Source organism: Sycon ciliatum, chromosome 4 (genome assembly GCF_964019385.1).
Source record: "Sycon ciliatum chromosome 4, ocSycCili1.1, whole genome shotgun sequence".
In the NCBI taxonomy this organism is placed as follows: domain Eukaryota; kingdom Metazoa; phylum Porifera; class Calcarea; order Leucosolenida; family Sycettidae; genus Sycon; species Sycon ciliatum.
Genome location: NC_088646.1, coordinates 33,564,018 through 33,590,211, shown reverse-complemented (window position 1 = coordinate 33,590,211; position 26,194 = coordinate 33,564,018). Strand labels below are relative to the sequence as shown.

General features: G+C 47.2%; 1 protein-coding gene and 1 non-coding gene across 2 annotated transcripts in view; both read left to right on the top strand.

Moving 5' to 3' along the window:
* Window positions 1–26,194, top strand: part of LOC135815770 (dynein axonemal heavy chain 5-like) — a 100,321-nt gene that overhangs the window by 40,099 nt on the left and 34,028 nt on the right. Inside the window, exons 32-59 of the mRNA XM_065329108.1 lie at window positions 233–350; window positions 599–735; window positions 976–1,044; window positions 1,196–1,294; window positions 1,998–2,359; window positions 2,529–2,695; window positions 3,162–3,286; window positions 3,595–3,811; window positions 4,306–4,664; window positions 4,955–5,041; window positions 5,367–5,474; window positions 5,856–5,942; window positions 6,304–6,368; window positions 6,934–7,003; window positions 7,346–7,491; window positions 7,909–7,992; window positions 8,775–8,841; window positions 9,278–9,392; window positions 9,903–10,019; window positions 10,695–10,795; window positions 11,252–11,398; window positions 21,677–21,751; window positions 21,999–22,166; window positions 22,468–22,500; window positions 23,287–23,430; window positions 24,238–24,330; window positions 25,074–25,252; window positions 25,696–25,882. Coding sequence (XP_065185180.1) covers window positions 233–350; window positions 599–735; window positions 976–1,044; window positions 1,196–1,294; window positions 1,998–2,359; window positions 2,529–2,695; window positions 3,162–3,286; window positions 3,595–3,811; window positions 4,306–4,664; window positions 4,955–5,041; window positions 5,367–5,474; window positions 5,856–5,942; window positions 6,304–6,368; window positions 6,934–7,003; window positions 7,346–7,491; window positions 7,909–7,992; window positions 8,775–8,841; window positions 9,278–9,392; window positions 9,903–10,019; window positions 10,695–10,795; window positions 11,252–11,398; window positions 21,677–21,751; window positions 21,999–22,166; window positions 22,468–22,500; window positions 23,287–23,430; window positions 24,238–24,330; window positions 25,074–25,252; window positions 25,696–25,882 — 3,726 coding nt within the window. The remainder of the gene's footprint in view (window positions 1–232; window positions 351–598; window positions 736–975; window positions 1,045–1,195; window positions 1,295–1,997; window positions 2,360–2,528; window positions 2,696–3,161; window positions 3,287–3,594; window positions 3,812–4,305; window positions 4,665–4,954; window positions 5,042–5,366; window positions 5,475–5,855; window positions 5,943–6,303; window positions 6,369–6,933; window positions 7,004–7,345; window positions 7,492–7,908; window positions 7,993–8,774; window positions 8,842–9,277; window positions 9,393–9,902; window positions 10,020–10,694; window positions 10,796–11,251; window positions 11,399–21,676; window positions 21,752–21,998; window positions 22,167–22,467; window positions 22,501–23,286; window positions 23,431–24,237; window positions 24,331–25,073; window positions 25,253–25,695; window positions 25,883–26,194) is intronic.
* Trnat-agu (transfer RNA threonine (anticodon AGU)) lies at window positions 24,769–24,841 on the top strand. The gene has a single exon. It is a non-coding gene; the product is annotated as a tRNA-Thr (tRNA).

Here is a 26,194-nt window from a genome sequence, read left to right as displayed (position 1 = left end):
TAGTAGTAGGAACATTAAACTGACACGGGCATGCGCGTATAGCTCACATGCTTGTGCAACAGACAACTGATTTTTAAGGTGGTAATGACATTCGGATATAAAATAGCAATGTTTCTTCAGAAGCTTTCTCGCTCCTGCCTCCAGTGTGCGCATGTCACTCATGTGCTCTCTCTCTCTCATGGTTATTCCCCTGTTTTGTATGGCATACTGTGCTTTGCATACTCCTTTTCAGTTTGCTCTGTGTCTCCGTGATTCCGTTGACGATATTGTCAAGAAGAAGGTGCGCAACACGACAGACTTTGACTGGGAGCGATACCCTCGCTACTATGTAGAGGATCCCGTTGCAGTCAGTAAGTCATGGGATATGCCCTTGTACATGCATGCACACACACACACACACACACACACACACACGCACGCACGCACGCACGCACGCACGCACGCACGCACACACGCATGCATGCATTCATGCACGCACGCACGCACACACACACACGCACACACACACATGCATCTGTACATTGAATACTAATGCTTTCATCTGTGCCACTATCGTATGCTGACTGTCTTACTAAGTCCTGGTGTTTCTGTGTTGCAGACGCGGCCGGGGGTTTGCCAACGGTCCAGTTTGGCATACTTCAACACCGGATAGCGTACGGTGGCGAGTATCAAGGTAGCTCCATGCAGCTTGGCGTCACACCGCTCACCGACCGGTGTTTCATCATGCTGGCACAGGTATGCGTGGCCAAGCTGAGTGACTGCTACCATGATGAGTTTGAAGTTTTGATGTGGAAACTTGTAGCAATCGGGTGATATCTTCCAACTATCCTTTGTGCTGTAAATCTGCATTTTTGTGAATTCTGATTCTGTAGGGACTGTAAATTTGCTTATCCCATAGTGCTTAGTCACTGCTTACCAAGTGTTGCTGGTTGTCGTTATCTTGTCTTCTTTCTTTCCTTGCTTGGTATGGTGCAGGCCATGTCCACGTATCAGATAGGATGCCTTGCTGGCAACTACTCGGCTGCCAAGACTGAGACAATCAAGGTGAGTTACCACGGAAGAACTTCTATACCACACATGGCTCCATACATAGCTAATCACACATGCGTGTTGGACCCAAACCATGCACGTTATTTTCCGCAATACATGTGTATGTACTATGTGTGCCCTGCGCATGTGTAATGTGTCTTTGCAGATGCTTGCCCAGTCGTGCGGTGCCTTTTTGAGAGTGGTTGCCTGCTCCAGCTTGCTGGAGGCACAGTCCGTGCTGACAACGGTCAGCGGGTGTTCTCAGGTAGGTTTACTCATTGCTGCTATGTGTCTTGTTCATGTACGCATGCACAATGTGTAACCGTATACTCTCAGCACTCAAAGCACATACTTGTAGTTACGTAAGTAGTTATCATTCGTTCATTGTCTCACAAGAAGAAGAAGAAGTCAAGGCAGTGCGAGTATGCGCACTGCTATCCATGCATTACTACGGTGTACTATTTATGTGTATACAAATTACGTGTCATAAAGTAGCCATGCTACACATGCACAATGTGTACGCTGCCTAATTCTATGGTAGACTTATCCATTGCTGTGGTCTGTGTCCTGTGCATGTTTGCATACACGGTGTGCACACTGCCTATTTCTAGGCTGCATTCTTGCTGTATGTCGGGTATGTGCGTGGGGTGATATGTTAAGATGAGCTTACTGTAAATATACAAAATTTCGGCGCTGCAAAATTTCGGCACTTCGCGATTTTTGACATTTCGGCGGCGATTTATTTTCGGCGTGGGGTAGAGGGCATGGTATAGTGCGACAGATGCTGTGAAAAATTTCATCGGCGTTTTAATTTAGGCGTTTTGGGTCGGTGCCGAATATAGCCGAAATTAAATAGCTGCCGAAAATTTGTATATTTACAGTACCCTAAGTGTGCATGTACATTGGTATGCAGTAGAGCGGGTTCAGTGGTGATCTGACTGATTTTGTTCTTGTGCTACTTGTCATAGGATGGCAGCTGGCTGTGTTTCCAGGACGTGCATCTCCTACAGGGCATCGTCCTGAAAGCGCTGGCCAGTCACATGAAAGATCTGCTCGAGTCCTTCAGGCAGAACAAGACGCGGTGCGTGCTGCGCACCGGCCAGTCGTTCCACATCAACCGCCACTTTGCAATCTTCACCACAGCCAAGCTGGATGGCGACCTGCCGTGGACCCCACCAGGGTACATACGTGCACAGTTCCGTACGGTCTCGATGATCAAACCGGATGTGGCCATCTCTATGCGCCTCGCCTGTATGGCCAACGGCTTCAAGGCTTTCAAGGCGATCGGTGACAAGCTTCTCATGCTGTCCACTATATGTCGACAGCAGGGGTGAGGTGCTGATCATGCTCTGTGTTGCCACTGGACAAGTTACTAGTATTGCCTTGCACCATGGATAGAGCTAGCTGGAAGCTTAACTCATCAAAGATCTGGTTTACTCCCTGTGATCACAAGTCGGATAATAATGCTTGTGCTTGTTTTTCTGTGTTTTTCGCCCCAGGCATGGAAGCCCAAATCTAGACTTTGGCCCAGTAGAGCTACTGGAAGTAGTGCGCTCTGCTGGGGAATGTCGTCATCTAGCTGTGGACTGTATCAACACATTCCTGTCAAGACGGAAACATCTAAACGATGAACTGACTCAGCTAGTAATCCAGGCAGCTACCAGAGGTCAGCTTGTGACTCAGTATTGCGTGTGCCATGACTCAGTATTGCATGTGCCATGTCTAGCTGGTTTGCTCCATTCACATATTGTCAAATGTGTCTGTCTGTCTGTATGTCTGTCTGTCTGTCTGTCTGTCTGTCGGTCTGTCTGTCTGTCTGTCTGTCTGTCTGTATGTCTGTCTGTCTGTCTCTCTCTCTCTCTCTCTCTCTCTCTCTCCCTTTCACACCCGCACACACGTATGCACGCACACACACACACACACACACACACACACACACACACACACACACACACACACACACACAGTTCGGCGAGCTTCACTGATCACGCTTGCTCTAGTGCAATGCTGCTACTGCACTGTACGCATAATGTGCAGACAAACTCATTGACGTTGCATGATGTGTCATGGTCATCTTTGCAATCTCCTTCCTCTTGATCGTATATGTTGATGCTGTGATATCGCTACTACAGATCCTGGCAGTAAGCTGGTCAAGCGGGACAAGTATGGCATAGACGCATTGTTCACGGCCAAGGTGGAGACACAGATTGTTGGAGAAGTCTTGAGTCACCACTACAGCTGCAAACTGAGTCCACATGTAAGCGAATACATGTAAAACGAATTGAGGAAATGAAAATTGAAGAGAGTGCACATGGCAGGGAGTGCAATATTTGCTGATCCACACGTGCACGTGTGGTCCCAAACATTGGCTAATTCCTCCTTTTCGCCTGCTGCTTGTTGCTGTTGTGCATTTCACCATGCTTGATGCGGTGATAGATATTCTTCAAGCTCTAAGACATGTCATGCACGCGAACACACTGACAACACAGCAGTGAAGCTCGATGTGTGTTATCATGTCTTTGCTTGGGCCGAATGTCGCTATTCTGACGGGATGGTGTGCTTTAGGACCGAGGCGTGTTTGCGTACGTGCACAACGGCCTGTTTGCGACGGAAAAGGAGAGAGCGGTGCCGTCAATACTGGAGCTGTCACGGACACACCCATACCCGCAGGATGTCATGCTTGATATGGTGAAGGACACTGCGGAGGAACTGAAGATCTCTGCGCCGCTGGCATGGCTAGAGCAAGCCAAAGTCATGTATGAACAAGCTTACCACTTCCCAGGTGAGTCTGATGCACCTTATGTGTCACATTTAAAATTATCTTTGTCGTAGCGTTTGCCATAGGACTATGTACAATAGGGTTGTGACCAGCTTTGGTGGTGGCAGCACTGGTGACGGACCATTCCCTGGTGCTCCGTGTCAAGTGAACACAGATATAGCTGCGTGATTGAAGAGGTACAGGGGGCACGCATACATTAGTATTATACTCCGTCTGCTGCCAGCACTGGTCTGTTCTTTGTGTAATGCTATGGTAGAGCGAAACAGTTGCTGTCCACAGATTCGAATAATGCTATGGTATAATATGTGATGGGCGTCACAGGGCAATGGGGAGTGGCATGACTGGGAGTCCGGGGTGTCCCCCGTGGAAAAAATCAGACTTTTCGGCCAACAGGGCATGTTTTAGCGCTCTTTATTGCTTTTTTGGATGAATTGGACGGACCATGGTCGTACTGTGTGTGACACCCCTGTATGTACTGTGCTGTTCTTCAACTACAGCTCTGATTGTGACGGGAGATATTGGTAGTGGAAAATCCACACTCATCAACGTCATGGTGAAGAGTCTTGACACGCTGTGCAGGCACATTGCCAGGGACCACCCGATAGTCTTCAAGCTGCTTGAGACCGTCCTTGCCGTGATGTTCAACACGCCGCGAGGCCGCATGAAGCGCTTCAGCCCGCTGGACGATGAGATACTGCGCGACGTCGGCGACTTGGCGATCAACGAAGGGCACCGTCTGTTCCGCGTGCATCACGGCGCTGCCTCCAAGCCGGATCTGATGATCGGCCACCGCGAGCCAGCCAGCAGGAACTGGATAGATGGTGTGGTGACGGCGCATATACGCAAAGCACAGAAAGTGAGTCCAGTGCACGTGGTGGTCCGTCCAAGGCATGGCTTGTCCCAGCCCCGTGCTGTCTGTGATGATGATGGTCACTTGTGTCCAGCTGTAGTGCATGCACACGTAGAATGTGATGGTTTCGATTCTTTCGAACACAGTACTAGCCCAACATGTACAGTATAGTAGCATACATACATCACGTTACAACGGAGGCGAAAGGCTGTGTAGCTGTCGTATAGTAACATACCCATCCACTGCCTTACGAATATGAGCGCTGTTTGTGCGTCTGTGTGTGTGTTTTGCTGCAGACCAATGATATGTCCTGGCTGTGGCTGGACGGTCCCTTGTCTGCGCCATGGATGGACATCTTCACCGGCCTTGTGCAGGATGAAAAGGTACAGTAGATGGCGTGCACGCGTGCTCCAACATGCTCACGGACAAGTTGTGTGTGTCGTACGTCGTAGCAGCCTTGCCTCTGTTCCTTCGCCTGCTGCTATTCTGGATGAACATAGATTTGTGTATAAATTTGCATCTGTGTGTGTGTGTGTGTGTGTGTACATGTGTGTACGTGTGTTCGTGTGTGCATGCATGCGTACGTGTGTACACATGTGTTATATATGTGTATGCGTGTGCATGTCTTTGTGAACTGCTGTCTGTACATCTTTGCTTTCTCTCAATCTGCACTGACAACAACACACAACCTGGCTGTTACTGCTCAAGACCTTGCTGTTGCCAACATGCGAGCAGGTCGTACTGCCAAAGACGTGCAAGCTGATATTCGAGTGTGATGATATCATGTCTGCATCCCCATCACTGATTGGCCGCTGTGTAAGTCTTCAGTGCAATACTGGTATTTCAAAACGCCCGGACGCTCGTAGCGAGCACACTCCTCGTTGGTGTAGCCCAGAGACCCCGTTTTAAAAAGAGTGTTGTGAAGATGTGTTGTCAAAAGGGGCAGGGACAACAGATGTATTGTTAAAATTCAAATCGGATGCAGTTTCAAACCTTCGAAACATGATCGAGCTGTATGCCCAAACTTTACATACTGCTGTTGGTTTCGCGTAACTGTGTTACCTCGACTTTTTGCCATCAAGTTTTACTGTTTCGGGGTTTGGGTTTCAACTGACATCTATATCCAGTGGGCTAAGCACCGGTGTACTCAGTGTTCTGGGGAAATCAACCTGTTCGTGTATTGTTGTTTTGCTTCAGGGTGTCGTGCGAATTTCTAAAAAACTGTTGACCTGGAGGGAGCAGATGAATGTCTGGCTTCACTCGCGACCATCTTATGAATCTGAGGTACGTTTAATAATGTTCTCTGCTTTGATTTGTTTGGCCTCACAGTCACACCATCCTAACACGTCCACATGTGCGGGGTGTGTATATGGGTACTGCACAAGACTTCTTGCCATTGGAAGGAATATACTGTTGGACTCAGTAGGCAGTCGGGAGGGCAGAATACAGTCAGGACGTTGATACTCTAAGGCACGATGAGGATAATTTTCTTTGTCAAAATGTCCCTGGTGCTGGACATGGATAAGGTGAAATTACTGTGTCAGCCAGATCCTCAGAGAGCAACACTCACTAGTCTTCAGGTGTGTGCTATACTTTGGTTTTGCTGTCAATCTTCTCTCTCTTTCTTTTTTGCCTTCTCTTTCAGCCACTTCTTCCCATATTTGAGCGTATCTTGGATCACCTGATGAAGTACATCTCAACCATTGAGCAGTAAGAAAGCACTCCTTACTTGTATGAGTGAATGACTGGCATGCATCCCAGGTATTTCTCACCATCACCGTGAACACTGCATTGGTGAAAAATAACACCCGTCCGGCCCGGCCCCAATCGGATATGATTTCATGCACTGTGCTGTGGGTAGTACCGAAGATCAGATAATGCATCACATTTCCTGGCACCAGGAGGTTGAGCATTGTCCGGACTCGGCCTGTATTTGCTTGGCCACGATACATTATACTTCAGTGATCTAAATCCAATGTAATAGTTGATTGAATGATTGATTGAATGATTTTGCTTTACGATCGCGTAAGCGTGAGACTTGAGTCGCAATAAAGCCTTGTTCTACCCTATTTGTAAATCCGATGTATGTAATTTGTTGGCTGTAACATATACCTGTACGGTAAGAGTACAGCATGCTGCGCTAGTACTCTTGATGTGCTGTGATTTCACTGTACTTGGCATGTTTTCATTCTGGGAAAATCCCGACAGTATTCTGCGCTTGTTTGTGTTTTTGGCCACTCACTGGGTTTTTTTTTCTCCGCTCGCTGTTCTACAGGCCCAACTTTGTTCAATCTCGAACAGGGCTGATGTCTTCGTGTCTCTCATTGCTTACCGGAATGCTGGATGTAAGTTCTGTGTGTGTGCACGCATGCGTGTGTATGCACGTGTGCAAGGCTGCGATACAGTCCATTCGCTTTCTTTGCCGTCTGCAATGGGCATATTCAATGTGTGTGTGCATGCGTACTTGCGTGCGTATGAAAACGTTCATCTTTTTTGGCCCTAGCATTATGTTGAAGGGTGGATTTAGAATGGAAAGTGCCAAAATTCAAGTGATGCAAGAGTAAGGTTTGCCATTTAAGGTTTGTCATTGAAGCAATAATCCACAGTTTGAAGCATCCAAATTCCAAAACACCGTGAAAGCACTTTGAGGCTGTACATGTACTGCTGTTTTGTATGTGTTGCCGCAGGATATGGGATCTAGCAGTGGTGAGGTTTTGGAGTCTACTCACATGGAGAAGCTTCTGCTATTCTCTGTTCTCTATTCATACGGCGCTGTGGTGCCCATCCAAGACAGGTTTGCGTTCTCACAGCACTTGAGAGGCTGCTCCGACATGTAAGCTGATGGGGTGTTTTGCACAGCTCTTCCATTGTGTTTCTTCAGCTTATGGATTCATTTCATAGCAGTGGTGTTGGATAAGTTTGTTGTTTTCGCTTTGGCTTGGGGAGAGAGAGAGAGAGAGAGAGAGAGAGAGAGAGAGAGAGAGAGAGAGAGAGAGAGAGGGAAAGAGAGAGAGAGAGAGAGAGGGAAAGAGAGAGAACAGGCAATCTATCCGAACGGCTTGACATTCGTCTCATGTTACTCGATCCATAGCTGTACGAGTTTGTACTGTCTGCTTTTGTTACAGCTTCAGCATGAAGTCTTGTATGTTGAGGACCGCTGACGGCAGGGATTCTTGCTTGTATTGCAGCAGAACTGGACATCTCACTTCTTTCTTTTTCCTGCTGCTTTTTTTCTTTTCTTTTCTGGCAGACTACCTGACTTTGAAGGAACTCCGTACACTGCATTTGACTTCTACGTGTCGGACTCTGGCGAATGGGATCATTGGTCAACTTGGTATGTTTAGCCTTGTACTACACACTGGTCTTGTACTACACACTGGTCTTGTACTACACACTGGTCTTGTACTACACACTGGCCTTGTACTACACACTGGTCTTGTACTACACACTGGCCTTGCACTACACACTGGTCTTGTACTACACACTGGCCTTGTACTACACACTGGCCTTGTACTACACACTGGCCTTGCACTACACACTGGTCTTGCACTACACACTGGCCTTGTACTACACACTGGCCTTGTACTACACACTGGCCTTGTACTACACACTGGTCTTGCACTACACACTGGCCTTGTACTACACACTGGTCGTAGCACATACACATACCGTATATTCTCTATTATAAGCGCCGTGCTTATATTTTTTCAACACCCCTCTACCCCGTGCTTATATTGGAGACCGCGCTTATATTGGAGACCGTGCTTATATTTTTTTTCAACCAATACATCCGTACAGAGCAAGAAGAAATACATGCTAGATATCATGCATGCAGCATTGATTTCCACCAAGACCGTGCTAATAATAGAGACTGTGCTTATAATGTTTTGAAAGGTGCTCACAGTGTGCTAGTATTAGAGACTGTGCTAGTAATGGAGACCTGTGCTTTTAATAGAGAATATACGGTAATAAGTGAAAAGCTGCTGCCTATTCTTTTTTTGACTATCAGTGTATAGCTGATAACTATATCTGCAGGTGATATGAGTCCAGTGTCGTGTCTCGTGTGCACGTGTGTGATCTCTCGTGTGCACGTGTGTGATCTCTCTTTGTTGACAGGCTCGACGATGCTGAGGATAAGCACAGCGACCCGCTCGATCATTTACTCGTCGAAACCACCGAAACGGTGAGCTGTTTAAATATCTACGGAGTAGTGCGATACATGTACTGATACTGAATCAGAGGGAGAGGGGTGTACTACCGAGTAGCAGTGCATTTCATAATTTCTTTTTGACTAGAAAACCTTTTTGTGTTCAGGGTATTGCCAATTTCTTCCTATGTTGCCCTGTGTTCGGGTGTTGGAAATTTTCTTATCCCGTGTACATGTTCTGTTCTTGCACTGGTTGTTGATGCCGACCAAAGACTAAAGCCCAGCACTGTAGATGTGTGTTATGATCTGAATGTGGTCGGGTACACCAGTCTTTGGCTGGGCTCTGATGACTCCCCAGATGCGGTGTGGAAGGTGTGCATTCTTTGTGACACCAGATTGAAGGATGTCATACATCAGGTGAATATTTATTGCTTGTGTATTTTCGTATACTGTTGGTCTGTTTGGGCTTTAGGCACAGCTCCGCTTTCTGCTCGGAATGGCCGAGGCGGCCAAGAAAGATATTCTTCTGGTCGGTCCACCCAGTGCTGGAAAATCAGCAGTGATCAACCAGTACCTAACTGACATAAGTAAGTGCATTGTTTGTTTTCATTAGTGTTTAGCTGTGTGTGTGGGTACGTGCCTGCGCATGCGCGTGTGTGTGTGTGTGTGTGTGTGTGTGTGTACATTTGTTTGTGTTTGTGTGTGTTGGGGGGGGGGGGCATACAATGATTGGAATCAGCTGTTGTTGGGTTGGCCAACGCGAACGCATCTTGATACGATTTCTGAGCAGCATCGCTGGCACAAGAGCAGCCAGAGGTATGAGTACATCAGTTTTTTTCCTTAGGCTTTACAGAGCTCCTGTGTGCCAATGGGCAGGGGTGAAAAGCTGGTCCTCGAGTTGCCGCACTTCAAAACACAACGTTTGCAATAGCTTCCACTGTAAATAACCTTGGACTGTAGCTTGTTGGTGTGGATTCCGAGCATGTATGACTCGCTTATCAGGAATTACCCATGGTGTTGCAGATGGCCTAAAGTGTTGATATCTTGTGCTCTGCTCACTTCCCTGTGTTGCTTTTGTTGTTGTCTTGGGTGTGCAGTTCCTGATGCTGAATCCGAGAAGGCAGACTATCTGATACGGCGGTTGGCGTTTTCCTCGGCAACAACATCTGATCACCTCCAGAGTTTCTTGGATTCGTCCATGATACATCGGCAAGGTAGGGCTGGAAAGAAGAATGCCATGATGCGTTGCAATCAGCTGTTGACGACGGCGTGGTAATGGGAATGTTTTATGCTACATTGTTGTCTACCTGTAGAGCGGCATAACTATGCCTTAGTGTGTATGGTTCTGTTAGGTAGCATAACTATGACTTAGTGTGTATGGCTCTGTTAGGCAGCATAACTATGCCTTAGTGTGTATGGCTCTGTTAGGCAGCATAACTATGACTTAGTGTGTATGGTTCTGTTAGGTAGCATAACTATGCCTTAGTGTGTATGGCTCTGTTAGGTAGCATAACTATGCCTTAGTGTGTATGGCTCTGTTAGGCAGCATAACTATGACTTAGTGTGTATGGCTCTGTTAGGCAGCATAACTATGACTTAGTGTGTATGGTTCTGTTAGGTAGCATAACTATGCCTTAGTGTGTATGGTTCTGTTAGGTAGCATAACTATGACTTAGTGTGTATGGTGGCTCTGTTAGGCAGCATAACTATGACTTCGTGTGTATGGCTCTGTTAGGGAGCTGTGCATACTGTGTGTAGGGCAGCGTCATTCCGCCTGGGATGATGTTCTAACTTACACCTAGACATGCTGGTAGCTACATGCAGCCGAGCGCTGTTGGAGTTCACGTTGAGTTTGTTGTGATTTCACTACAATTATGTATGTGCTACAGGATTGACGTTTGGGCCACAGCATCAGAAGAGGATGGTCATTTTCATTGACGATGTCAACTGTGCAGCCCATGATCAGGGTACATGTCAGTCAGCCATCGAGGTACTAATCACTTAAATGAACAACACTGGTGAATAAGGCCTGGGGCTTGTGTGTAAATTATGAACTCCATCGCTATTTGAGCTAGCACATCGTGGCAGTGGCATATGCTGTACGTACGTGCTGGCTTTTGCACGGCTTCCGTATCGGCGTTGATCTTGTGTGCTGGTGTTTCCCTCTCTATATCAGGATAAACACAGCCTTAGCTGTCCACTGTCATTGAGCATAGTTATAACATGTGTATCATTTTATCATTGCACTCAACAGCGTGACTAAAATGTATAGTGTTGGACTTGATAGCTTCCACAAGTACGTTCACTGCCTTCTTATCAGGTGGTTACAGGCCAAAAACGAATCACAAACAAATGTGCATTCTACAGCATTCTAGGCGGGTGGCAAGTCAATGTTTTCGTTTGTAGCCCAGCAGCCATCTTATTATGTATTGTTTCTGATCTACAGTTGCTGCGTCAAGTTCTTGAGACACGCACCCTGCTTGACTACAAACGTTCAGGCAACCAAGTTCACACGCTGGAGGATATCAGGTTTATTGCAGCAGCAACTCTGCCGTACAATGGCTGCCGCCTGGAAGTGTCGCAGAAGATGATGGTAAGCCCGAGAGAGAGAGAGAGAGAGAGAGAGAGAGAGAGAGAGAGAGAGAGAGAGAGAGAGAGAGAGAGAGAGAGAGAGAGAGAGAGAGAGAGAGAGAGAGAGAGAGAGAGAGAGAGAGAGAGGAGGGAGGGAGGGAGGGAGGGAGGGAGGGGGAGCTATCCTGAGCAGAACCTGGGTAGCATAGATGTGTGCATGCGGTGGGTTTGAGTGAGTGTTGCCATGTATGATGCAGGCATGGGCAGTAGTTCTATTTAGTGCTCTGCAAGCTGGGACTAAATTATCATAAGTGGCTACCATATTTTTCTGGTTATAAGTCAACCTGTTACACAGCACAACAAGGGTAATCAAGGCTAGTTTCATGCTTATGCAATAACATCAAGTTGCCTAATGATTGCGTAAACATGAAACTCAGAGTAGCGACAAACTAGTCTTGCTTGCCCTTGTTGTTCTGTGTATTACGCTCTGTCTCCGCCGTGGTGTTGAGCAATGTCAGCACACTGGCTGCATCCTCCGGTGAGTCGACCTTTCAAAAACCGAACTAAAAAAAGTAATCCGACATCTACACCTCCTGCACTTGCTGCTCATAGTGTCGTCTCTTCTCAGCTTCATGCTTGTTGAAAGCAGATTGGATGTGGGTCGATCGGTTTCAAGCTGCATGTGGGTTGAACAATGAATACCCGTACATCAAGAAAGCAGCATTCAAACCGTCCGCCCCACACCCCACCTGCCACAATGTCAAGCCGTGCCTGGTCAGCAGATATAGGCGTCCGATGCCGAAACCGCTCACCAGTGAAGGGTTGAAGGTGGGGTTCCACTACAGCATTGTAGGCCACTCTCCGGAGCATGCTAGCGGTGGCGTCACACACCTCGCTGTGGCGTATTGCAGGAAAGCCACCCTTCGAGCACGACAAGGCGTGGCACGCATCAAAATTGGCCCCACGGGCACAGCTACTGGGAAAACCAGTCAACGACCAGCCATACTGAAGGGCGATGCCGTCTCGGAACTCATCCTTGGTCAATGCAAAACCGTGGCGCTTCATGGGGCGGCAAGTCAGCCAACTGGAAGCTCCAGGTTGCGAGACCAATTGACAAAAATCGGATAGTTCTGTTGGCGCTGCCGCAAAGAAATCCAACACATTGCGTTTGGTAGCACGTCGATTTGCTGCAGACAGCTTTCGTTTGGTGGAACACATACAAGCCAAATAATCACCGGGGGGGGGGGGGGGGGGGGAGGAGGCTTGTGAATGAATGTATTCCGCCAGAGGTGCAGTAATACCGTATTTCCCCGTAAGTTAGTATGTACTAACTTTCGAATTTAGCAGCCACATGAGTACTAACTTTCGGGGGTGGTACTATCTTTCGGCGGGTACTTTTTTATCGGGGGTAAATGACACACAGTGGGAAGCCCGCGCAACTCTAGTGTCCGTGCACATGATGTATGTACTGTACGGTGTCTGTGCATGTAGGACGGGTACGAACTTACTATCTTTCGGGGGGAACTGTCTTTCAGGGTGATAACCTCGGCAGTGGAAAGTGTATTTTTTATAGGGGGGTACTAAGTCATTGGGGAGAACTAACTTACGGGGAAATACGGTAGCCTTTGATGTTTCATACTGGCTGTGAAGAGATGTTGAGTTTACGATGCCTAAACCGTCATATCGACATGGCAACGGAATCATCGCAAGTAATCGAAATAGACTGGTACACCGTCGATGCCTTGCACGATCTGTTCAATGATGCGCTGCCAAATTGACGGGGAGCTGAAAACACCAAGCGGCAACCTGATGTATGCATACATACCATGGTGTGTGGAGATTTCACACAGTGTCTGACTCTCACACAGTGTCTGACTCTCACACAGTGTCTGACTCTCTGTACGGACCTTTAACTGTGCAATTGCCTTCATAAGTCAAGCTTGGAAAATACTCTGCCCACCCAGAGACAACAATAAATCTGTGGGATTGGGAATGAGATGCTGCTGTGGATGAGCATGTTTATTGATGGGCACTTTCGAATCAGCACACAAACGGATGTCTCCATTACGTTTGCGAACAACTACAACTGTTGAAGGCCACTCAGCGGCATAAACTTTCTTGATGATGCCCTCACACTCCAGACGATCCAGCTCTTGATCTACTTGAGTAGTGTATGGTCCCTGCCTAGACCATACAATGATCTAATCATGCAGTCGTCAGGCGAAATAGCACGTCATCGTACATTTGAGATCAGCGGGAAGAAGATGACGACGTCCACTAATTTAGTATCTGTGCACACAAATCTGCTGTGTGTGTGACTCTGTGTGTCAGCTATGATATCATCTTCTGTGGTTCCATGCCTAGCATGTACGTCTGAACCATCCTGCAAAGTTTGAATGACGTAGGTTGAGCGATCGCTCCGCGAAATATACTTTTTGAAATTCTCTTCATAGTATATCTTCCACCATTGAAATTTCGAATTTCTTCAAAAAAAGTGCTGAGAGGGGTGGCTTGCAACCTCGATATGGCTTGTTCCAGGTATGCGTTGGAGCCATCTTCTGTTGAAGTAGTGGCGGGGATCTGCCCTGCAACTGCTACAACAAAAAATGATTCGATCTGAGAAAGGGTGAGACCGCGAATCTCGGTTGAATATTGAGTATTTCAAGCCTTTTCACGACGAAGATGGAGTTCTTTTTGGAGATGGACGTCGCGGCAAAGGACATGGTGTCCGACGTCTGGCGTCTGGTGAAGCCAGGGATCATTTGTCCAGTCAGGTCGGCAGCCTAACCGTCGGTAAGCTTGTGTTTGGATCCCGTTCTGCTCGATGTGGTAGATCACAAACAATTTGATATCGCACAAATTGATCTCAGCATCGTGCGTACGGTATTTTATATTCAGAAAATCCCAAAGTGTCTCTGTATGGCCGTTCTATGCCACGAGAAACTCCAATCAGGCTCCTATGTCCTCTGCCTTCATGATTGAACGTCCACTTCGTTTGAACAACGAACACAACAATCGAGGACGGCTAAATACAGCTATACTGGAGCTGAAAAAAAGAAGAAAAAAAACGTGCTCAGGATGAGACTCGAGTACACGCATACTCTCCCAGCAGGTGAAACGCAATTTTTTTGTGAAAAATGCGTGACGCCGACTGACCAGTAATTTCGCCTGACGTTATACACACACGTAACTGGCTCACTCTGAACGGCTCTGAACTCGGAATGTAATTATCTTCAACCAGACTCAGCTGCAGCAAGAGAAGACTGCCTCCGAACATCCCAAAACCAACTTCACACGAGCATGCATCTCTCGTGCGCATGCTCGTGAGAAGTCATAATAATATGACTTGACTGAGGGACACAACAATTCCCCCACCACTAGAAAAAGACGAACATGGAAAACAGTAATAAGAGTGGTTCAAATACGTATGGATGGCTACTATGCGAGTGTCTGATCTGCAACCAATTATGTCATCATTCGCTATAGAATTATAACCGATACCCATGGCTGACATAGTAGCTATTCATGTATTTATGACGGCTAATACCTATAATTATTTGAACTATTTACAGAAACAAGATTTGTATACACATTATAATACAGTTCATGACCACTGCAGTAACTGGAAACCACTACTTGGCTTGAGTGCGGTACCGTTCAGGTATGACAACCTGGCGGCCGGACCGGGTCGTACTAGTGTTCTGACCAGGTGTCGATGGTGTTGGCATTCTAGACTCAGACTCACTATCCGTAGGTATTGTCGTGGTTGTTGGTGTAGGCCCGGCTGACTGTTGACTGACTTGACGGTTGTTTCTCAGCGGTAGTAGGACTTGAACTTGAAACTGTACCGGTAGAAGAAACACTGGGACCAGTATCAGCGGATGACGATGGAGCCTGATGCGTCGATTTAGGGGGAGCTTCAGCCACATCCTCCCTCACAAACTCAGACAAAGGAACTGAACGTGCTCTCAACTGGTTGCGATGACGCTTCCACAAAGCATCCTGAACTTGAACTTGGTAGTTGACTGGACTGATGACTGACACGATGCGACCTGGGACCCACTTTGAACCATAAGAGCCAAAATTTAGAGTGAACACAGCGTCGCCTGGTTGGAATTCTGGGGTCTTGTTCATGTTGCGTTCGTAAGCGTCAACAGACGGTTTGGCGGTCTGTTTTAGCGTGTCAAAACGGGTACGTGGTTGACGCATCATAAGCATCTCAGCTGGTGACTTGTTGTTTGCTGAAGGGGTTGTACGATGTGACAGGAGGAAGCGTTGTAGCGTAGCGTGTAGGTCACCCTGCGTACCCATGGCTTTCAATTTTGACTTGAAAACCCCAACATAGCGTTCTGCTAACCCGTTGGTTGCCGGATGTCCAGGAGCGGAACAAGTGTGTCGAATGCCATTCTTGTGTAGGAATGATTGAAATTCTTCACTCGTGAATTGTGAGCCGTTGTCCGATACGATGTGATGTGGTAGGCCAAACAAAGCGAAGACACGGCGTAAAGCAGCGATAGTAGTAGCGGACGTTGCACGGTCCATAGGAACAATATCCAGAAATTGAGAATATGAATCAACAATGACAAGAAACATCTTGCCCATGAAAGGACCGGCGTAATCAATATGTAAGCGTTGCCAAGGTCCCGTCGGCCATGACCAGCTACCAAACTCCTTCGCTGGCAGGCGTGCTTCAGCTTGGCATTCCGGACACTGAGCGCAAACCTGCTCCAAATCTCTGTCGATACGAGGCCACCACATGTAGCGACGTGCCAAGCGTTTCATACGAACTACACCTGTGTGTTCATAGTGAAGATCGTTCAGCAAGAACTCACGTAATGATTCTGGAACAATGACACGATCGTTCCAAAGAAGGATATTGTCAGACACAGACAACTCCCAGCGCTTCGCAAAGTACGGCTGTAGAGTTTGATCAATGGTTTCCGGCCACCCATTCAGTACATGGTGCCAAACTGTCTTCAGTATAGGATCCCGTTGCGTTTCGGTAGCAACTGTGTCCGCATTAATGACTTCGCTTTCAATGAATAGTACCTGTTCATCAGCTACCTTGTCGGAGCAGGGAGCGCCAGGACCAGGTTGGCGCGACATGAAATCAGCGAATGGGTTTTGGCGCCCTGGGATGTGCTTGATAGAGTAGCCGTATGCCGCTAGGGCCAACTTCCATTTCTTGAGTCTCGGTGACACCAAGTACGGAACGCCGTCTGTACACCCAAGCAGTTTAACAAGCGGCTGGTGGTCTGTTTCGAAAATGAACTTGCGACCGAGAAGGTACTGGCGGAAAGTAGTAGCTCCGAACACCACGGCAAGCGCCTCTCGCTCGATGTTAGAGTAGTTCTTTTCCGCCTTGGTCAAAACACGCGAGGCATATGCAATGGGACGGAAATGACCAGGTCGCTCTTCTTGCAATAGCACCGCTCCTAGACCTACGCCTGAGGCGTCAACTTGGACCTTGATGTCCTTCGTAGTGGAGTAGAAAGCCAACGTTTCAGTGGCGCAGAGTGCACATCTGATTGCGTCAAACGCGTTGCTCTCACTAGACTCCCACTTCCACACAGCATCTTTTTTGAGTAAGGCGTACAACGGTGCCATGATGGTGGCAAAATTCGGAATGAATGCTCTGACGTAGTTCGCAGAACAACGGTGAACGATTGCACTTCACTCACAGTAGTTGGAGGTTTTGCGTCTTTCATGGCTGTAGTGCGCTCGGCTGATGGCGATACACCCTCCGCTGAGAATGTGTGCCCCAAGTAGGAGATGCTGTCAAGCATGACTTCAAACTTCTCGAGTTTTAGTTTCATGCCGACTTCTTGCAGGCGCTGGAGAACTTTCACAAGGGTCGCTCGATGCTCGTCAGGTGTTTTGCCCGTAACCACAATGTCATCGATGTATACAATGCATCCATCGATGCCAGCCAGCACAGTCTCCATGGTGCGCTGAAAAATGGCAACAGCCGAGTGTACACCGAACGGTAAGCGCACATATTCAAACAAACCACGGTGAGTATTGATAGTGGTGTACTTTCGGCATGATTCATCGAGCTCGAGCTGGTGATACGCCTGCTTGAGATCGATTTTGGTGAATTTCGTACCGCCTGACAATTTAGCGCGGATCTCAGCGATTGTAGGTAGCGGATAGCTTTCCAGCGGTGAATGTGCATTCAGAGTGCGCGAGTAATCCGCACAAATGCGAATCGAGCCATCCGGCTTTTTGACCGGAACAGTTGGCGTTGCCCATTGTGAATATTCAACTTTCTCGAGAATGCCATCGCGCTCGAGTTGATCAAGAGCCTCATCGTATTTCTCAGTAATTGCAAATGGGACTTTGCGAGGCTTGAGGAAAACCGGGTGTGCGTCGTCAACACGCAGGTTGACCTTCATTGTGTTTAGTTTGCCCATTGAGGTAGAATCAAACAGATCTGGAAATTGGGCCATAATTTCCTCACGCAGTTGAATTTGTGCCACGGTTTCATCAATTCTAGTTTTGACAGAGAAGATTTCATTCCATGGTAATTGAAACAGTTGTAGCATGTCCCTTCCCAAAAGGGATGGTCCCGAGACATCTACAACTCTGAGCTTAACGGGCGCTGTCGTACCATTCAAGGTGACATTCATTTCAAGCTCGCCCAGGCAGGTAATAGGCTTATCAGAGAAACCCCTCAACAGTACGGTGGATTTAGGTAAGGTAGACAGAACCCCACCCAGCTTCTCGAAATCCCGTTTATTTAGTATGGACACACCACTGCCAGTATCAACTTCCATGCGAATAGGGATGGGTACCTCATTGATTACAACATCCACAGCAAACGGGGGTACGCTGCCTGTAGTATCACGTACAGTATACATTGGAACGCTCTCACCTGCGTCTTCACAGTCAGAGTCGGAGGTAGAAAGATCCTCACCCATGACATGGTGACAGTCACGCTTGTCTCTCTGCAGTTTAGTACGACAAACCTTCTCCAGATGCCCCCGTTTGTGGCAGTACCGGCACTCGGCGTCCTTATGTCGACACTTGTTTGCCAGGTGCATATCCGACCCGCAGCGAAAACAACGCTTTCCGGACGCCATCGGCTGCTTGGTGGATCGACGTTCCTTCGTCATGTGTACGGGAATGTCCGTGGGAGACCCGATCGACGCCGAAGCAGCAGAGGGTGCAGTGAATTGTTTTGAGTAGGAAATGGCCAGTTCCTCCTTGCTAGCCAGGTCGATGACTTTCTCAAACGTGTCAATATCGGACTCCTTGGAGAGTAACAATTTCCGTCGTATCGTCGAGCTTGCCATGCCCGAAATAAACTGGTCCGTGAGGGCTCGGTCACGATGGGAGCCAAATTGACAATCGACAGCAGCACGCTTGAGTTTATTAGCAAAATCGACTGTAGTTTCACCCGGAGCTTGGGAGACTTGGCGAAACTGAAAGGCGGCGGTGGTTGGGGTAGTGTTCTTTTTGTAGTATTTCTCCAGTACAGCACAAAGCTCGTCATACTTCTTTGACGCGATCTCGTCAGGTAGGATCAGGGATTTCAAGGTTGAGTAGACCGTCTTAGAGAGCAGGGAAATTAGATGCGCTGTCATTCTCTTCTCCGCTGCTCTCTTTTCACCAGAAGAGGCATTGGACGCCACGACACCAATACTATTGGCACAGAAGAAAAATTCAACGCGTTCGCGATAGTCTTTGTTAGCCCCATCCCTCACACAAACAAGTCAACAAAGAGGCATCTTTGGATTGAGGAGTGCTGGTTTCGAAACAACTGGTTTGAAGCTCAAAGTAGAGCTGGTGTTAGCTCAGAGCAGAGCTGCTGTTAGCTCAAAGTAGAGCTGCGGTTAGCTCAAAGTAGAGCTGCGGTTAGCTCAAAGTAGAGCTGCGGTTAGCTCAAAGTAGAGCTGCTGTTAGCTCAAAGTAGAGCTGCGATTAGCTCAAAGTAGAGCTGCTGTTAGCTCAAAGTAGAGCTGCTGTTAGCTCAAAGTAGAGCTGCTGTTAGCTCAAAGTAGAGCTGCTGTTAGCTCAAGGTAGAGCTGCTGTTAGCTCAAAGTAGAGCTGCTGTTAGCTCAAAGTAGAGCTGCGGTTAGCTCAAAGTAGAGCTGCGGTTAGCTCAAAGTAGAGCTGCTGTTAGCTCAAAGTAGAGCTGCTGTTAGCTCAAAGTAGAGCTGCGGTTAGCTCAAAGTAGAGCTGCGGTTAGCTCAAAGTAGAGCTGCTGTTAGCTCAAAGTAGAGCTGCTGTTAGCTCAAAGTAGAGCTGCTGTTAGCTCAACGTAGAGCTGCAATGCTAAATGGATGTAATATAGCGCAAGGCAGAGCCGCAGCAAATAGCTAGATAACACCAGTTGTGAGAGTGGACCCGGTTAGTGGGTACGATAATATTATGATGGTGTGAATAAGTTGGATAGGGAGGGATGGTGGGAAAAGAAACACTGCTGAAGCACGATCCGTTGTCTGGAAGAGCACAACAGGGCAAGCAAGATTTGTTTTTCTTTTCCGCAAAAATGGGCTGGTGCCATTTGTGATTACGCAGCAAAACAAAGCGCATGACGTCAGTCTTGAATGCAGTACAAAGCAATGCAGTGCAGTGTGTGCGCTAGTTCGGATTGTTGCTAACAAGTACTAGCACAGCTAGTACACCAAAATCACCCCCGTCGAAAGGCTCGATGGTGGCGGCGTAGGGCAAGTAAGTATTCGTCGCCATTTGTATGGTCCCTGCCTAGACCATACAATGATCTAATCATGCAGTTTATACACACACGTAACTGGCTCACTCTGAACGGCTCTGAACTCGGAATGTAATTATCTTCAACCAGACTCAGCTGCAGCAAGAGAAGACTGCCTCCGAACATCCCAAAACCAACTTCACACGAGCATGCATCTCTCGTGCGCATGCTCGTGAGAAGTCATAATAATATGACTTGACTGAGGGACACAACAAGTAGGCAATGCATATGGTACTGGACCTGCAGGGATGCATTGGGGAACAGCACCATCACGCAGACGAACTTCTGCTACGTAGATCTATTCAGGAATGCAACCAAGACTGTCAGAGAATACATCTGAGAATTCACTCAACACGTCGGTAGACTCAAAATACCAGAGTGACAACTTCTAGTTCTCAGGCTTCCAGTAGTGGCAGTAGTGGCAGTAGTGCCAGTCATGCTCCTTGATGTTTTCCATTTATTGGTATGCAATTTCAATCTCTGTCCAGTCGTCTCCGATAGTGCCAGACCATGTAGCTCCTTGTCATTGTCGGGTATATCTGCGTCAGTTCATGTTAAATCCGTTAGCTTGATGTTCCTTTTTTCCAACAGCTTCTGACACGGTTTTGCATCAAACAGTGCCTGAATCAGATGATCTCTAATCTGGTCATCGTCATCGTTAAAATGACAAAACCTTGCTTGATTCCGCAGCCGGGTCACAAACTGTGTGCCATTGTCTCCTTCTGAGCCATCCGCCTGAAAACATGGCCCTTGTACAATGTAAGGCGTATTGGCAGTGACGGTGAACTGTCCGTCCAGGGCTTCAATCAGTGCCTTCAGTGCATCAGTGGCTCTTGCATCTTCATAGATGTCCTGGGTGTCTTCACCTCACCTGTGCAGGAGTAAGTAAGCCTTTGGTTCGATTGTTGTCTACGGTGCCTTCCCCTACCATGCAGTACGGGAAAGCATTCTTCCACTTGCGCCAGCACTCTGCCATGACATGGGCAGGCCCAGTTGCGTCCAGCGGCTTCGGTGGCTAACGATCTCCGGAATTGTTCATCGTTCACGCTTTAGTTTATCTTGGTCACCAATCGTTATAGCTTTTCAGCCCCACTCTTGCTGTAATCTCATGCATAGTTCCCCCACTTACAAGCACACGGTTCGGAGAGTTCAGAAATATGTTACATTGAAGGGACAGGAAGCAACTTCCAGCGCGCACAACGCATCAAGTCCTTGGCTACACAAGAAATGCTTCATTCCAAATTTTCGCCAAAGAGGGCTTGGGCAAAAAATTGGAAAGACTGAAGTACTTTTTTTTGCGTAGCCAAGCACTTGATGCGGTTGTGTGTGCTGGTAGCTACTATGATCATGACAAGACAAGGCTACAGAGGAGTTATGCTATTCTTCTTTAAAAAAAAATTAAACAGAGGAAAGACGTTCGGCACAAGCCAATGGCAGAGCACGCACAGGGGAGTCAGAGGAAAGCCTGCATAGCAACAGTAACTAGGATGGACAAGTAATATTGTCGCCCGTAAAACATGCATACAAGCTATAGCAGTGTCTTAGTATTGAATGTTTTGTTTCATGTTTGATTGTCGTCTGCAGCGTCAGTTCTTGGTTATCCATGCGCCGGGCTATTCAGAAACCAGCAGGAATGCTATTGCAGAAGCTCTGGTCAAGGTTAGGAGATAGTGGTAGTAATTTGCCAACACTCTCACCGACAACTATCCTGCCATTCTTCTGCTTGTGTATATCTCGGATTGGTTTTTCTGAATATTAGGTACTGAATATGGAACATTGGACTTTCTCTAAATTGTTATTGTGTATGTGCGCACATATGTGTATGCGTGTGTGCATATGCGTGCGTATATGTGTGCGTGTGTGTGTGTGTGTGTGTGTGTGTATGTGTGTGCATGTGTTGTTGTAGGCGGCACTGTATTCGGACACAGAGTTCGTGGAGAAACCCATCCAGGAACACATTGCCTGTGCTACCAGTCGACTCCTGAAGCAGCTACTCAAAGCTCTGACTCCAATGCCAGTACCCGGACGAGTGCATTACAATTTTTCACTGTTTGATGTTGCACAGATTGTCAAGGTATTGTTGTACTTAGCTATCGTTGTTTGCTGCCATCTTCCACATGATAGGATTCTCGTTATAAGTCCAACCTGTGGGCATGAGCCCTATACTACTTGGGAAAAGTTTCCATAGCGTATGTTTGGCTGCCCTTACATGGATGATTGCCAGGAGAAAGCCCTTCACCTCCCTAAACGGTATATCTTTTTGCGCAGTCACAATCATTTCTTAGAATGATATCTCCAGTCAGATCTATCTACTGTTTTCCTGAACTCATGTCATGTGTATCTGTGTGTGTGTACCGTTTGTCTGATACTTGCAGGGCCTCAGTCGCTTGAATAACATACTTCAGTTGGTAAGCACTAGCACGGGACATGACTACATGTACATGTACATTGTAGTTATCCGGGGAGAGAGGGGAAACCCCCTTCTTACAGTCCTGCTTAGAGGGGAAACCCCCTTCTTACAGTCCTGCTTTCACTAATACAGTAAAACCTGTCAAGGCAACCACTCGGATACTCGGATACTCGGATACTCGGATAAAAGGCAATCACCTGACCCAGAAGACCACTGCGAACAGGAACAAGGGATGCTATTTCCAGTGAAATGACCCTGGATAAGGAGACCAACTTGTAGCCGGGACCACACTTTGAAGATCCCTTGAGCGGCCGTCTTAGTCAGGTTTCACTAACACATGTATGCACCAACTCCATTGCTTGTGAACAGGTTGGGTGATCCACTACTCGGAAAGTGCTCTACATCTTCAGGCAGAGCTTTTCACACAGTGAAGAGAGATTATCATGAACAAGCGTGAAGCTCCGAGTTGCAACCGAGTTTCCTCTCTTCCCTGTATTTCCATTGTTTGTGCACGTGTGTGTTTCATGTATCAGCAAGTGATTGTCACTTTTTTATTTGGGGAAAGATACCCGAACATGCACAATGTGTGGCCATCTCATTGGTCTAGCCTAAATAACTCTGGGGCTTTACTACTAGCAGGAACAAGCACTTTCCATCAACTGCAGGGGATTCCCCAAGCCCCAGGACCATTTAGTACTAGACAGCTGTCGTGATTTGTAATAGAAATGGCACAGCTTTTGGAGTTTGTACTTTCTGCTACTTTTGTAAATTTCCTTATGTTCAGGACATGGAATTGGATGCGCAGGAAATTCCGGGCATCTTCTATGAGATGTGGCGCTACGAGGCTCGCTCTGTCCTTTTATCCAAGGTCACTCGCCAGGCTGAGGAAACCTGGGTAGCGGCAATCATTGATGGCATCATGCATGATGTAAGTATACGTAGAATCTCTCGGCTTATCATAGTCATAGTCCCACTGCACTGAGAATGGGTTTCTATGGTGACGGTGGATTGGTTTTTACGGTGACTGAGCAGGAGTTTCTATGCGCGATGGTGACTGAGCATGGGTTCCTATGACGATAGCGAAAAGTACCATCCAGAGTAGCCTATCTCGTGAGAACCCCCCCCCCCCCCCTTGGTTTACAGCCAGAGAAAGGAAGTTACATGACCGGGTGTGATTAAGTTCATACGACGTAAGAACCACACGCGTAAGGAGCAGCATGCAAGGCATTTCCAGTTTAGTGGTGCTTTCGAAATGCGAATCGAGTGTCAGGTATTCCATCGACAGCTTCAAGATGGTGAACCAGCTGCAGCTGTACAACCTCCACGATTTTGAGAGTATTGGCAGTAGCGGTGCTGGTCTGGAGTTGCTTGGTGCTGTTGGACACCTCTGCACGGGCACAATTGAACTACTGGTGCAGGTGCAGGTTTGAGCGATCAGCGATCCAACGTTTGTGGAAGCGATGGCGCTCAGGAAAACTTGATGAAGTACTCGGTGGGACCAAAGTGGGTGCATCAGGACTTGCTCGTCCGCCCCACCTCCAAAACCTGACCATGAAAGGATCTAGGCGGTAGGGTGCTCTTGAACAGGACTTTACGATATTGCCGACCAGTTCAATGCTATGCTCGGATGATGAGAACGGTCTACCCTGCATCATACTTGTCTCGGGTGGTGATGTATACTGTACCTTCTACCGATGTCAACTGACTTCTTTCTCTTCCTTGACTCTATGTGCAGGCATTTGCGGAACACTACACTTCTCCCAAGGAGCATGAGATGTTTGTGACATTGCCCCTCAGCCATGCACAATATGAACAATCTGCAGAGAATGTAAGTCTCAAATAATCGACGTGGAGACAACAATTTTATAATAGCAATAAAAAGAACAAATTCTGCAGTCATCGCCACACTACAACGAAGTCATGAAAGTTTACCAGAATTAATTTTCTTGTTTTTCACCCACCGTTGCACTTAGCTCTCACTTCACTTCTATTGTCTCACCTTCCCTCATTCTATTTTGGCACTGTATTTTGTTCTCGTAACACATCATTGAATGTATATTTAATCATTGTTCAGCATGGTTACTCTTCAGTCACGACTTTCCACTGATGAATGTGACAAGAAAATTAATTCTGGTAAACTTTCATGACTTCGTTGTAGTGTGGCGATGACTGCAGAATTTGTTCTTTTTATTGCTATTATAAAAATGTAAGTCTCCCACCACATTCTGCAGTTAGAATGTCTTTTGTCATCCTGCTGGACTGTGTGGCCGCCATGGCTTAGGGGTTAAAGCGCCTGTCTAGTAAACAGGAGATCCCCGGTTCGAATCCGGGTGGTGGCTTTTCTTTTCTTTTCTTTCGCATGGAATTAATGTTGCAAATTGTGCACAACAACAGCATATTTATTTTTCTTCACAGGATTATTTTGTGACACGATTCATCTCGCATTGGCACACCCAAAAGCGATGGAAACTCGCATCACAAAAGAAGTCAACGAAGCGATGTTGTTTTGATGATTTTTCTCAAAGGGTGTTGTGTGCGCGTGCATGTGTGTGTGTGTTTACGACACTGCAGCTCACTGTCCAGATCAGTCAAGTGAAGGAGAACTCCAAACAGTCCATCAGGCACGCCATACAGGAGGTGATCAGCGTCGACTCGCAGTTTGAGGAGTTCCACGACGTGCTGAAAGGAGAGCTATGCACGTTTGCCCTGGAGCACGTGGTACAACTGCACCGGTGTTTGGTCGGGGAAGGGTAAGATTTCAATGTCAATGTGAATGCTTCGGGAAGGGTTGGGGATAGGGAATAGGATACTCAAAAGAATGCTGCTCTGCTCTGTGTTCTATTTCAGCCGTCACCCCCACATGCTGAGAGTATTGATTGAAAGGTCCCCTTCCATACATCAACCGAGACATGGCTGTCCAACCAAGTTCAGTTTGCCGAAGGCAATGATCCATTCATAGAGGCTATCCAGAGGTCATGACTGCAGTACCTTATGTATACGCTTCATCCGTATTTGGGCAATTTTCCATCTCGTTATGGCTCTGCCACTTCTTTTAGCTCCATAAGTGGACTACCTGTACTAGATCTGGATATCCTCTATGACATCATCAACGAGTCAACGAATCCTCAATGACATCAGCAATGAATATTCAACATCATCAACTATTGCATTTTCTTTCTTTTTTCTCTTGTAGAACACACGTTGTGTCAGTGTGCACAGCGAGCCACAAGAACTCATCGCTTGTCCGACTTGCCTTTCTGCTCTCCAATCATCGTGTGTTTGACGTCGTGCCCGAACCCACCGGGGCGTTCTTTGAGTGCCTGCGGACCGTGTTCAAGCTGGCCGTGTGTGAAAACAAGCTATGCGGTCTCGTGGTGGAGGTGAGTTGATTTTGCACGGTGTCTGTTGTGTGTCTGTTGTGTGTCTATGTGCTCTATTTGTGAGCTACATGCAGTTTTAAATGCATCTTCCACATATCGTCTAGGATACTGGCTATTGGCTATAATAGTATATGGTGCTACTCAATCTCCTACAATATGGTGCTATTAGATGTACGGAAACATTATTATTTTAGCGTTAGTATACCCGGTGCCACTGCGGACAACAGGCCAGTATTATTGTTATGCTATTTCTGTTATTCAGGCCCATTCCCCACTAAGTAGTATTCCTTCATTAGTTGTATACATGTATGC